This window comes from Acinonyx jubatus, chromosome D4 (genome assembly GCF_027475565.1).
Source record: "Acinonyx jubatus isolate Ajub_Pintada_27869175 chromosome D4, VMU_Ajub_asm_v1.0, whole genome shotgun sequence".
In the NCBI taxonomy this organism is placed as follows: Eukaryota; Metazoa; Chordata; class Mammalia; order Carnivora; family Felidae; genus Acinonyx; species Acinonyx jubatus.
Genome location: NC_069391.1, coordinates 85065070 through 85079888, shown reverse-complemented (window position 1 = coordinate 85079888; position 14819 = coordinate 85065070). Strand labels below are relative to the sequence as shown.

General features: G+C 39.4%; 1 protein-coding gene across 11 annotated transcripts in view; it reads left to right on the top strand.

Moving 5' to 3' along the window:
* Positions 1–14819, top strand: part of RFX3 (regulatory factor X3) — a 287861-nt gene that overhangs the window by 158599 nt on the left and 114443 nt on the right. For all 11 annotated transcript variants that reach the window (XM_027041121.2, XM_027041122.2, XM_027041125.2 and 8 more), the window contains one exon: positions 7376–7473. In XM_027041121.2, coding sequence (XP_026896922.1) covers positions 7376–7473 — 98 coding nt within the window. The remainder of the gene's footprint in view (positions 1–7375; positions 7474–14819) is intronic.

Sequence of the window (14819 nt, the reverse complement as noted above, 5' to 3'; positions counted from 1 at the left end):
GTATGGTTTCTACTGAGTGCCTATTGCCAATTGGATCGTCATAAGTCTAGGAGGACCGCCTGTGCTAAGGTGTGCAATGTTTGGTCCCAACCAAGTGTATAAGGAGTGCTCTTAGAAAGGCAGTGAACATCTTGACAGAACAAAGACATTTTTACGAAGAAATTACTGTTATTCTTAGCTGACCAGTAAGCTTAACAATTAAAAATGATTTCATTTACTATCGAAAAGGATTTGTTTTGAAGTGTGATTCATTTTATTATTAATTTTTTTGAAGCACATCCAAAGCCACATCTTGTATAAATTTGTCCGCAAAATATACCAACTGATTCTGTCGAAATTTTCCTGTGGTTTGTACTTTGTTTTGGTATTCACTTCTTGATAAATAATAAGAATTATAAAAATGTACAAAACTAAGCAAGTTCATGTGTGAATAGTAATAAGAGGTGCTCCATTTAAATGTGTATCAGTAGGATACAGGGGTAAGTTGCTTAATTCATGTAGTGTCTATGAATGTAAATCTATTGTTGCATATATTTATATTTTAGGGGAGTTTTCCCCCCTTCGTTTGACAGAGAATGTTTAAATTTCTGGTAGAGAATGCTGTAGTTAGACCTCATTACTGCCAACATTCTGGTGTACTAGGTAACCTTTCAGAAATTAGCTCAAGGTCAATTCTATTCATTGAACAGTTCACTATAGAAATAGTTCATTGTTCCTACTAATTCTACCTTGTCCATCTCTTTGCAGTTCACATTTTCACCTCTTTGTTGTTCGTCACAATTCGAAAGTGGTGAAAAACATTTGTCTTTGGAAATGCAACTGAATTTCTTTTGAGAAAGACAATGAAGTTAAAAGAAAATTAATTTCCCGTAGAATTTATTTGACCATCTTTTTCCTTTCCCCAAGAACTTTGATAGGGTAGGCAGTAAAAGGTGACATTTAATAGACTTCACCAAGATGAATGGAAAATACTCTTACTGGGAATGGTGATGAAATGCTTGTAGGATGCTGCTTTCCCCATCTTTTTTTTTTTTTAATTTTTTTAATGTTTATATTTATTTTTGAGACAGAGAGAGACAGACCCTGAGTGGGGGGGGGGGGGTGGTGGGCAGAGAGAGGGAGACACAAGAATCTGAAGCAGGCTCCAGGCTCTGAGCTGTCGGCACAGAGCCCGTCGTGGGACTCGAACTCAGGAGTTTGTGAGATTACGACCCGAGCTGACGTTCAACCCACTGAGCCACCCAGTCACCCTGGTATTTTGTCTTTAAAGGACTTTCTCCATTTAATCCAAGTAGTTGAATTTGTTGACATTAAGTTGTCTTTATTATCCATTTTTCTTTTTGTCTTTCGGGTGCATTTCCTCTTTCATTCCTAGTATTCATAGTTTGTCTTCTTTACTTTTCTCCTAAAACTACTTTCATGTTTAAAATTTCATTGACTTTTTTTCTATTGTTTTTCAGGTGTCTGTTTCATTGATTGTTTGCCCTTTATTTCCTTTCTCCTCCTTACTGAAGTTTAATTTGTTCTTTATTTTCTAGCGTCTTCAAGTTGAAACTTTAGATCTATTATATTGGAGATTTTTTTCCCCTAATAAAAATATGGAAAACTATAAATTTCCCTTGACGCCTAGCTGTACCTGCACTCCACAGCTTTCCATGGATTGTATTTTCATCGTCATTCAACTGCAAATAGTTTTAAATTTCTCTCGTGAGTTTTCTCTCTGTGACTCTGTAGGCTAAAGTGTATTTTTTGTTCTTCATATACATCTTTGAGTGTTTTCCACATACCTTTCCATCATTGACTTCAAATTGAATTCTTCTTTGGCTCAAAGAATTTACTCTCTTGCTTTAATTCTTTTAGATTCGTTAGGGTTTGTTTTCTTTTTCAGCATTTCAGCTTTCATGCTTCCTACTCACATACACTAGCAAGCGTGAGTATCTCTCTGCTATTCTGTGGATGCCCGTGTGAAAGCCATTAGGTCAGGTCGGTTGATAACTTGAGTGTCCTTCCTGATTTTCTGTCTTTCTTGTCAACTGTGGAGAGAAGGATGTTGAAATCTCCAGTTGTGACTGTGGGTTGCCTATTTCTTCTTTCAATTCTCTCTGGTTTTGCTTCATGTATTTTGAAACACTGTTCTTAGATGCAAACACAGGATATTTCTTCTTGAGAATTTTATGGATGAAATAGTCTTCTTTATCTTCAGTTATTTTCTTTGTCTGGAAATCTACCTTGGCTGATACTAATAGAACTGCTCCATTTTTCTTATGATTGCTCTTTGCAAAGTTTATCTTTTCTGTATTCTTTTGGGTTTTTTTTTTTAACCTTTCTGTCTCTGTATGTCTAAAGTGTGTTTTGATGGAGAACATATAGTTGGGTTTCACACGTCTACCTATTCTGACATTCGAGATTCAAACGTTGAATATTGACTATGATTATCAATATGGTTGCATTTAATTCTAGCATCTTGTTATTTTTTTCCTATTTGTTCCATTTGCTCTTCCATTTCCTCTGCTTCTGCCTTCTCTTGGATGCATTAAATGTTTTTCACCATTACATTTCATCTCCACTGTTGGCTATACTATTTTTTAAATTTAATATTTGTTCCAGGATTTTTGGTACTTATCGTAGTTTGTCATAACCTGTGTTCATGTAACATTATACCACTTAACATAAAGGATATTACGAAAGCCTATTTTCGTTTCTCTCTTCCCTCCTTTGTGCTATTTTAGTGATACGTACATTTCACTTCTACATCTGTGGCGAACTCCATTACACGTTGTTATCATAGTTACATAGTCAGTTATATTTTATTAGAAATTAAAAGATGAGGAAACAAAGGAGAAACGCTTTAACTTGCCTGCAAACCTGTTACATCTAGTGACCCTCGTTTCCTTTGTATAGACCCCAGTTTCCATCTGTTTTATTTTTCTTCAGCTCTAAAAACTTCCTTTGTTATTAGCTCCACCAGAGGTCGGTCTGCTGGAGAGGAATTTGCTCAGCTTTTGCCTGAAAAAAGATTTCTGCTTCATTTTGGTGGGACACCTCCCTGGCTATGGAAGTCTAGGTTGAGATTTTTTTCTCCTCACGCCTTTAAAGATGTCATTTGGCTTGTGCGTGTGTTATTTCTAACTGGGGATCTTCCACTCCTTCTCATCTGTGATGTCCTGTTTACAATGTGTCCTTTTCCTACCTGCTTAAAAATTTTTCTCCTTACAATTGATTTCTAGCACTTTTATTACTTATTTATTTAAAGTATTTTTTTTTAATGCTTATTTACTTGAGAGAGAGAGAGAGAGAGAGAGAGAGAGAGAGAGAGAGCAGAGTGCAAGCAGGGGAGGGGGACAAAGAGAGAGAAAGAGAGGGAGACACAGAATCCAAAGCAGGTTCCAGGCTCTGAGCTGTCAGCACAGAGCCTGACGCGGGGCTTGAACCCACAAACCGCGAGGTCATCACCCGAACCAGAGGTGGACGCTCAATTGACCGAGCCACCCAGGTGCCCCTATTTGTAACACTTTTAGTGGTGATATACTTTGATGTGGTTTTCTTTGTCTATATATTTGTGTATAGTGAGCTTAGATCTGCGTGTTTACAGTTTGAATCAAATATGGAAGAGTTTCTGCTGCTCTTTCTTCAACTTACGTTTTCTGTTCTTCTTCTGTGACTCCAATTGCATTATGTTTGACCATTTCATGTTGTCCCGTTGTTCACTGATTCTCTGTTCCTCATTTCTTTTTTTGTCTCTCTTCTTCATGGAAGATAGTTTTTATTGCTAGATTTTCAAATTGGTCTTTGCCTCTGCATTATATAGTCTGCTCTTAAACCCGGTGAGTGAATTTTTCTCTTCAGATATTATGTCTTTCAACTGGTACTTTTCAGTATTCTACTTGGTTCTGCATAGCTTCTTTCTTTTTTTCTCATCATATTTCTGCTTTCCTTTAAATCTTTTCTATTTATAACTATCTTAAAGTCTCTGCCCCTTCCTGTCTTTCATTTCTATATCTGTTTCTTTCTTTTTTAAAAAAAATTTTTTAATGTTTATTTATTTTTTGAGACAGAGACAGAGCATGAACGGGGGAGGGTCACAGAGAGAGGGAGATGTAGAAACCGAAGCAGGCTCCAGGCCCTGAGCGGTCAGCACAGCGCCCGACGCGGGGCTCGAACTCACGGACCGTGAAATCGTGACCTGAGCCGAAGTCGGCCGCTTCACCGACTGAGCCATCCAGGCGCCCCTCTATATCTGTTTCTGTTGATTGATTTTTTTTTTTTCTCCTATTTGTAGGTCACATTTTCCTGCTCCTTCTCATGTCTAGTCATTTTTTATTGGGTACTAGACATTTTGATTCTTACAGTTTTGTATGTCTGGATTTTGCTGTCTTCCTTTTAAAGCTTTAAACTTTGTTTTGTATAGGCAGTTAAGTGAATCACCTGGATCTTTTCAAGGCTTATTTCTCGGTTTTATTAAGATGGCCCTGAAGTAGTCTTACTCTAGAGCTAGTTAAGCCCGACTACTGGGGCTTTGCTCTTCTGGTGTTTCTACAGAATGCCCTGGATGTTCAATAAGGTCACCTCACTCTGTCTGGTTAGAACCTGAATATCTCTGTGCCCTACACGTGTGCAGTTTCATATTCAGCATCAGATTGAGGCGATCTCTTTCAGTATTTCTGGATCTCTCTCTCCGCTTAATGTGCTCTCTGCTGGTGCTCCCAAATTCCAGCTGCCCCAGCCTCCCCAGTTCTGATAGCTGTCTCCTCCCCTTAGTGAGATCACAGTGCTCTACTTGGTTCCTCCCTTCCCGCTCAGCAGTCTGGGAAATGCCTCCATTTCAAAAGCTGGGATCGTTAAAGGGTGACCTTGTTTGTTTCTCTACTTTTGAAGGATCACGCTGTTATGATGTCTTTTCTCAGATGACTGAAAACATTGTTTTACATATTGTGTCCAGCTTCCTTCTTGTTTGGTGTGGGGAGGGCATTTCTAATAGTATTGATTTCATCATAGCCAGAATTGGAAGTCCTTCTTCCACATATTGTTTGATGTATTTTATATATTATGTATGAAACATAGGAATTCATTTTCATTTTACAATTTCCAAGAGTAATATAAATATGCAGAATAAAAGACGCTAGTTACCTCACCTCTCCCGTCTCATTTTATGTCACTCAACAGAGTAACCATTTTTGGGAGTTTGATGTGAATCCTTGCTGCTTTCCTTTATATACTTGTATACATTTATATATGCATGTCCACACAAATTAGATACATGCATATTTTTAAACATAAAGAAATTCTGCAAGCTTTGTTTTGCAATGTACTTTTTTTTACGCGATAACATGTTAGAGCTCTTACATATCAATTTGAATCCGGTTTTGTTTTTTAACATTAGACATATAATCTACAGAAGGGTTTTCTTCTAATTAATCACTCTGCTTTTCAGACATTGAGGTTTTCCCTTCTAACTTTTTGCTCTTATAAACAGTATCTTTTAATAATACTGTCCAGCAACTTTTCCGTGGGTAAATAGACATAGAAATAGATGAAATCACAGAGTTTGCAAATGGTTTGTCTGTTTGTAAATTGCCTTCCTAAGCAGTTTTTACGTATTTACATTACTCCTAACTACTAGGAGCCATGCTGTTGGAAGAGATGGTTGCTTCTAGATCTAGGACAGAAAATGTAAGAGATAAGTGTAGAATATCTTATCACAGCAGAAAGCAAGGGAGGTAAGAAAGATTACTGTGATCATGTCGCGAGATCCAGAATCCGGTTTGAAGGGACTACCATGGGTCAAGAGAAGGGACAATTTACCGCTCCCCCTCCCCCCACACCAAAACCCTGGTGTGATTGAAAAACATCAGATATGCTTAACAGCCAAGAATCAAGAAGATACAGACCAAACCGCCCCCAAACCACATTGCTTACCTTGGAAGGGAGTGATAAATCCTTATTCTGAGTACTGCTAAGAAGAAGAATCGAGTATTTATCTTCTTCCTATACGAACCTTCTTTCAAAGCAACCAGATAATTAATGAGGGGAATTTCTTTATGGAAGCCTACTAATACATGAAGAAGGAATAATAGAATCAGACTACCAAAGTTACAGCCTTTATGAATTGCAAAACTAGCCCTAGGAAACGATCGTCAGTGGCTACTAATATTGTCAGGTAAAACATGAAGAGGATGAGTGGATGTAGCTGACCACACCTGACCCCACCGAGTATATGTCACACTGCGGAAGGAGAGACAGCCAGTTGTCAGCACCTGATGTGACGTGATAGGTAGTACACAGCTTTTCAAATATTGAACCCGTGCAAGGCCCTCAGTCTAACTACCAGTTTATAGGTCATACGGGAGATAGAGGAATTTATTAAATGACACCTCAGGGATGCTATCAGCCAAGTCTTGAATTCTAGAAATTCTACAAGACAAATAATCCAGTTTCTTCAATAAATAATAGTCAAGGATAAGAAGGATGGGAGATTGTTAGAGATTAGAGGAGAACGATAGGAAATATAAACCAAATATAATATGCAGACCTTGTTTGGGTCCTGACTTGAGCAAACCCAAGTGAAATTTTGAAATGAAAATGAATTTCTATGTTACATATCTAATATACAAAATACAGTTTATACATTACAGTTGGGTTTGCTCAAGTTGGAATAGTTAGAATCTAACAATGACTGGATTTTAGATGATATCCTAGAATTGTTAATGTTTTATGTGTAATACTAGTATCGTGTTCATGTTAAAAATAGCCCTTCTCTCTCAGAGGCCAAATGAAATCTTTCCCAGTGAAGTGATAAAAATCTCTGCACTTGCTTTTAAATAATCCTATAAGGGGTTAAAAGGGGAGGGCTGGTAGCAGTTATTTATCTTGATGAGCCCAGGGGGTTCATGGTAGTATTTGTTCTACATTTGAGTGTATGAAATTTGCCGTCGTGAATTATTTCATTTTATCTTTTAATTTTTTGGAAGTCGTCTCTATGCCCAACCCGGTGCTCCAACCCATGACCCCGAGATCCAGAGTCGCGTGCTCTGCTGACTAAGCCAGCCAGCTGTCCCGTGAATTTTTTAAATTGAAAAGTGAACTTAGCTTTAGCAGACCAACTGAAGAGAACTTCACAAATCATCAAAATAAGTGAGGAGCTTCCAGATTTTTTCACCCTAAATATTTGGAGTACGTACGTCCGCAACCTACACCTGCAGAAATGGTGTAGAACGTATCCAACATAATTGCTTCGGTTGATTTGGACCCAACGTGCACTTACCTTGAATCTCCTAGGTTTTAACACCCCAGAGAAATCCTTGAGGCAAATCTAACGCCGTGGCTGTGTGTTCTGTTGTATCTGCTTCTTACGGTGCTCCTAATATTTGTTTTCCAGGTACAGCAGGTCCAGACCGTACAGCAGGTACAACATGTGTACCCAGCCCAGGTGCAGTATGTGGAAGGAAGCGATACTGTCTATACCAATGGAGCAATGTAAGTGTGTGGGGGGGAGTATTTTCAATTCTCCCGCTTGGTTAGAGAGAAATGGTACTCTTTGACACATCCCACTATTCCCAAATGGTTCCCTTGTTTTCACAGTATTTTTTTTTTTTACCAGAACAGAGTTATTGAGATTAGACTGATGTTTAGAGAATAGTCTGTGTCTGTTAAGAATGTGTGTTGATTTTCCTTCTCACTTCATCTCAGTGGAATATTTCAAATTATGAAAAGTGTTAGGCCTTTGAATGGTTTTCAATAGGATGACAAAACTGTATACTCTTGTTGGTGACTTCCGTATCTTCTTACTACCTTGTAAAACCTTTACTTGTTGTTTTTATATAAGTAAGGTGGATTTGTGTATGTTTTTGTCCGTAAACCAATACACAACGAGGACCTTAGTTTTTTGGGGCATTTGTTAAACTCCATAAGAATAGCTGATACTCAAATCTGTTTTTCCTGTCTGAACTTGTCCTTGCCCCCTTCCTGTCCGCCCCCTCCTCCCCCTCGAACTCATCACCTTTGCAGCAACAATAATGTAAATTTGTAAATTTATACCAATTGTGTTTTTCAGCCACTTGGATTAAGATTCAAGATGTTATAGGTAAAGAGACTAAGAACTATTACAGGTCACCAGTATTGTTTTCATTTACCACTTGAGTGTTTATCTGGAATCTGTTGAATCTCTGCGTGTCCCTGAAATGAATTCAAGTTCTCTCATTCTCTTCTGCCCGCCTCCCTTCTATGTTGGTGTGCCCCAAGTTGAAAACCTATGCTTTCTTTATTCTTGCTGCACCTCCTGGTTTTGTGGGTTCCCAGGACATCAACCTATAACCTCCACAAGGGCAGGGATTTTTGTCCCTCTCTTCTTTTTTTATTCCCACCGCAATAAATCGAACACCAGAAGAGTGCATGACGTGTGGCGGGAGTTCAGTTAATGTTACCTCTTGCTGTTGTAACAAAACAACTTAGAACCCTAGTTTAACTCTGTACGAGTTTTATAGTCGTGAGTAAGTCATGACTTTTTATTCTTCTTCCCTGGAAGGTGGGAGGATGGTAATCTCACCCTACTTGGCGTGGGGATTTGAGGAAATACAGTTACAGCAACTAACACAAGGCCTGGTAGACAATAGCCAATAGAAAACTGAAAGCTCTTCACTGATCTTGACTCATTTCTCTGTTCTCATCGCCTTTAGCCACATTCCCGCTGCCTTAACCCCTCCATTACCTATGAAATAAAATTCAGCTCTCCCCCTTGGCATTCACCCCATTCCTTCGTGTCCAGCTTCCTGTCCCACCTGTCCTGGGAACAACCAGCTTTGTGCATCTTTCCCCAGATACTACCCTTACGAGCCTGTTTCTGGACATGCGGTTTTCTCTGCCTTCTATCCAGTCCCCCAACGCGGAGCCTCGTGTGATCTTTATCAACTGATTCATCATCTCCCCCGCCTTGTGACACGGACCCTCACTCTCCACTACAGTTAGTTTGTCCTCTCCCTTTAGGGTATGGACAACACTGTACCCCGACTTTCACTTCCGGCACCGAGCCGGGAAGAAATCTTTCCGAATGGGAACCGTTGTCATTTTGTTGTTTTCTCTACATCTGTTGAGGTGATTGGCACCGAATAAAGGGTCCGTGAATTTCTCTGGTCCAGTGAATCTGTAACTCTTTACATATTGTAGACACTGGCTGTTTCTTACCTGTTTGTTGTGTGGGACCAGGGCCTCCTGGATGGAGCCTGCTTTTAGAATCTCTACCCTACACCCACAGGACTGTTGGCATTTTCACCAAAGAAATAGATACACCTGCGTCTATTGGACTTGTATTCTACCAGGGAAAATGTTAGGGGTTTCTAGACACTGCTGGAGGTCACTCAGTTGTATTGTCATTTCATTCGTGCCTGTGGTTTATCTGTCACGAGAGCCCCAGAGTAAAGGCATCCTAGGCAAGGCCTTAACAAACCACCTCCCCTGCAGTGGAGGGCTAAGTTACCACTCTACTGTCTTATTTTGGAGCATTTTATCATACATATATTACAGCATTCTGTCAGTGGAGAATCCCAGCAAATCCGACAAATAGAAGTCTGAAAAGATCAGGGCTTTTATTTTCGTCAGGTCATAAGAAGTCCAAAGGTAGCATATTATGCAAATCATGAGCACGACACGGTGCAAATACAAAGGCTTATTGGAGAAAACCTTACAAGCTGACAGGTAGCAGAGGGAGCATAACTGGACCCGGCTACACCATGGGAATTGCTCTGGTAGATGTCTGGCCTCGCAGAGTGAGGTATTTCCAGGGAGAAGGGGTAGTGAGTATGTAGTAGGGACAGATGGCTTTCTTAGTGGGGATTGGTGCCTGTGAAACACTCTGCCATCAGCCTCGTCTTGCAACATGATTAACTCAGATCTGCTGAGCCAATCTAGAGGTAAGCTACCAAAAGACCACAGGAGATGATCCTCTAGAAACATCCAGAACTGTGCTTCCTTTAGTCTATTGCTGACATCAGTTTCGCAGCAATCAGGGCCACAGCAGAATATCAGGGCCACAATTTTCTGGTATGACTGTGAGATGTCTGCTTCAGTTGCGATCATCATATTTACATTTCAGACAGGAAAAAGAGGGTGTGTGTGTGTGTGTGTGTGTGTGTGTGTGTGTGTGTATTTTTATATGTGTATATATGTCACGCACAAGCACATGGAGGCTTTCCCAGAAACGTCCAGCTCTCTTTTGCTTCTGTCCCTTGCCTTATATCTTAATCGTGTCACAAAGTGGTGGTTAGCTGCAAGGGAGTCTGGGAAGACTGGCCTGTAGCTTCCGTGTGTATGGCAGAAGGCAGGGGAAAAGGGGCAATTGGAATGGGTATTGAGACGGTGTCTGACACAGTTTTTCATCACTGGTCCAAGGCAAGGCGGAGAGATTACTGGTATGTGGCTTCGTGAAAGTTACACAACCCGCCTCACTGTTTTCATCTATGAAATGCAGATAGTTCTTTTTTCAAAAGCGCTTCATGTCGCATTGTTATAAATAGGAAACAGTAAACTTCAGTTATTGCTGTAACATTAAGCACTGTGGTTATTCTTTTTATGTTTTCCACTCGTGTTTTTGACCCTGAATTCTGCCTCTTGCCTTGTACATTTTTAAAACTACCCCACCACTGCCGTTAGGGTCATCCACACCGTAGGTAGATGCGAGATCGGTGAATTCATTCATTCACAGACCCTTGGAAAAACAACATGTCTAAAGTTGACTTCCTAAAACTACAAAGCCCATTTAGATACAGAAATGATTCCAAGTAAATACCTCGTGTCAACATGAATTTTCTATGGCTCACAGACTCAGTTGGTTAGATCATGACTAATGAGGTCTGGGTCGTGAGTTCATTTGCCACAAAGTCCGATTAGCTTCCACCCGGTCTGTGTGGGCTCAGATTGTATCCGCATCTCCGGCCAGTCACATCACAGAGTGCATGAACCCTTGCTGTAGAGAGAGAAGATGCATCTTTAAAAATCCTCCCGTTAAAATTTCAATTTCAGTGCAATTTTTGACCAAGATCCTGTAGCATCACTTTCATATTTACTAAAGACACATTGTCTCGTCAGGAATTCTACTCAAAATTTTAGTAGCTAGGGGACTATGAATATTTATTTCTCAAATATAACAAACTTTTTTTTTTCTCAGCTTAAGCTATTTCAGTCTTTCCATTACTTTGTATGCTGTTATTTGACTATGTACAGTGTTTGTCTCTAAAGTTCATTTTAGAGTCTTGGTATTCCCTCTTTTATCTGCTACACTTGCGTGCATGTTAGGAAAGAGTCCCCTGTATTCTTCTGTTCTACGACACTGAATTAATAGCTAGGTAGCATTTGACCCCCAACTTGGGCCCCAGTCAGATTCCTATGCCTAGTTTCAGCCAAGGACTTGAGACCACGTTCCAGTGCTGGCTGTTAGAGAATAGTTTTTTATGAAAGGAGGAGGCAGCTTAATTTGCTTTTCCTTCTAATAGTTTTCCCATGAATATTTTTCCAAAGCCTGGATCATAGTCTTGTCTTTTTGTACGGATTCTTAGAATTTATGATCGCGAATAATTTAGAACACTGTAATTAACCCAGCTGGAGAACATTACATACCATGCGGACACGGCCCAGTGCAATTGCTGTTTCTTCACATAGCTAATAAATCCATTTTTTTTTTTAATGGAGTGATTGTTTTTTCTCTCCCTACTCTCTTTTTTGACTCCTGTCCCCCCCCCACCACCAATGACTCCTTCATCGTGTTAGTCAAAATGGAAATAAAGACATCACACTATATCATGGCCAAGTTAAGAGTCTTTTTTGAAAAATGTTTTTAATTTTCAAGGATTTTCATGTATCACCCTCCCTTTGAAGCTCGTCTACTGTTTAGAGAAGATCAGTGTTCTGAAATGACAGTGCCTTTATTGTATGCATATCTGTTGCAGTAAGAAAAGACTGGAGGAGGCCTTCTCTTAATCTTCCTGTTTAGATTATAGATTTCTCATCAACCCCGATACAGAATTTTATAAACTGTGTTTCACAGAATGTTATTCCTATAAAGTGTTCCGTGCTTTTCATAAGCAGGAAAACACTGCAAAGGCCTTTCTTTTGAGAACTCTAAATTTCTTTTTTTTTTTTTTTGAGAACTCTAAATTTTTTTTTGAGAACTCTAAATTTCTTTCTTTTCTTTTTGAGAACTCTAAATTTCTTTCTTTCTTTCTTTCTTTCTTCTTTCTTTCTTTCTTTCTTTCTTCTTTCTTTCTTTCTTTCTTTCTTTTTCTTTCTTTCTTTCTTTTAGGAACTCTAAATTTCTATTAGTCTTCTGAAGGCTCTGAGAAGTCCTCTGAGAAGAAAGACAGTGTATTAAAAACTCAACCTCAGAATTCTTTCACCTTGAATCACATGCAGTCATATCATATGGTATACTTTGAGAGGTTGTACATTAATATATTGACACTGAGCAGATTTATTTAAAATCCCTAAGCGTGCATAGAGGACTACATTTTAAAAAGTCACTTCTTGAAAATCTTACAGTTGGTGCATTTTCCAAAGCCACTTAAATTCTTCTTTTCATGTACTTTTCAAATGATTAATAAGAAACCTTAAAAGGGATACTCTTCAAGTTCCTTCTTTGTCTCTTGGTTCCAGGTAAGATTGTGCTTTCTTAGGAACATTTAAATGCTTCCTACTCTGAAGAACTGGGGTGTGGAATTTCTGTAGTTGAGATTGAGAGGGTGTTTTCTTCATGTATGCTTCTCCTGATATGCACATGCAAATTGCTCTAGGATCTGGTTTGCCATTTGGGTTTCAGGAAATATATCGTGATAACTTAGGAAGTTCTGGGAGAGAGAACTTGCCTCCCTGAGGCCTCTCTCCAGTTAGAGTTGGGCCCATTTCATGAATAACATGAAAATTTCCCTCTTTTCAAATAAAGCAGACTTTCCAATATGGCTTCCAAAATGTCAGCAGTGGGAAGGTCCTGGACACCATGTATTCTAACCCTTACACCTTACAGATGAGTAAACAGAGGCCCTGACAGGTTGCCCAGCTAGTGTCCAGGGTTCCTATTTTCTGACCTTCAGTGCACGGTTGGTCCTTTCCAATGATCTGTAAGTAAAGGTCTTTTGATCCTGAGTCATTTGGGAGATTGGAGGGAAGGCCAGTTACATGATTGTGTGTCTTACTGTAGATAGATGGTTGAACTTATGATACTTTTTATTCTTTAAAACTTAGAATCTGTTGCTATTCATATGAAAATCTTTTTGTGTTTATTTAAAAAACTGTCTTACACTTCTACAGTTACATTTATTTCATACATTTATAATGTTATTTGGATGTTCATAAAATGTATAGAAAAGTCCATACTTAATGATTTTTCAACATCAAATACTTTAGTTAAATAGTTTGCAAGACAAAGGCTATGGTCTGGCTGTCCTGCCTATATCCCTTTTTGTTATTTTTCATTAGTAGAAAGGAAATGATGCACATTAAGGGTAATTTGCTCTGTGATATTTTATATCCACTAGATTGATGTCCAGAATAGTTCTAGACCATAGCACTTGGAAGAGTGTAGACACTTAACTTTTCTCCTCCTCTCCTCTTCCCTCCTTTTATTAAAAAAGGAAAACATGAAAGAAATCCACCTGCCCTTTTTTAGGTGTAGAACCAAATTGTGTTACCAATTTTCTTAATGGAGCTGCAGATACCCACGGTCTAAGAGCTCTCCTACTGGCTACATTATAACCTCAGACAAACAGCATTTGTGTGGCCAGATTTCCTAATCCGTGGAATGGAATTAATAATTAAAATCGTTGCTTAATAACCAGGTCAGGTACGGGAATGGGAGGGAGTAATGAGGGAAATGGGATATGGGATAATTAATATTGTCTGAAAAAAATATATTTGCTTTTCGTATAAGTACTCTACTCTTCTAGAACTAACTGCAAAAGTAAAACTTGATAAAAAAAAATCTCTACTTAAACTGTATTTGGAAACTGGAGTGAGAAATCTTTGTTGAAGACGTATGTTTGTAAAGGGTATGTATTTGGGAATCACGGTGTTGTGCCTCACAGGGAGGCTGATTAATGTCTTTTATTATATGAGTATAAGCCCTTGGCTATCAAAAGTCTGAGAGTGGTTCACAAAGGCTGAGCTGTAATGACCAGAAAGAAGGTTCTAGAAAGGACAGCACCAACACATCTTAGTCCGGCCCTCAGCAGTAGTCAAGCTAATAGACCTGCCTCCCACAGAGTGCTTGGAAGCCCTGGCCTGCCTTCAGCTCCACAGCAGGCCTGACTCAGGGTATGAAGCACCGCCTGTCTGCCTCGACTTAGCGCTCTGGCCTCAACAACACACGTACCTGCTTTAACTCCTTTTGTCCATGTTTCAAAGTGTTCCATCTCTGACAAATGCCTGGTCTCTCTCTTCTTCATACTAAAACCTCTCAGGATTGGCCACATATTCTTCAGGCTGGCTTTCTTCTCCACATTACCATGAAATTGCACTTGTCAAAGTCATCGGTGACCTCCAGCTGTTAAGTCTAATAGACATTCTTCTAGATGAAATTTCCTTCATCTCAAACAGCCAACCCCACCACCTATTCTCTCCTTGAATCACTATCTCCTTTTGACTTTTCTGTGTTTGTTTCTTAATTTATTTTTTTAATGTTTATTTATTTTTGAGAGAGAGACAAAGAGAATGCGAGCAGGGGAGGGGCAGAGAGAGAGGGACACACAGAATGTGAAGCAGGGTCCAAGCTCTGAGGTGTCAGCACAGAGCCCGACACGGGGCTCGAACCCACGGACTGTGAGATCAAGACCCGAGCCGAAGTC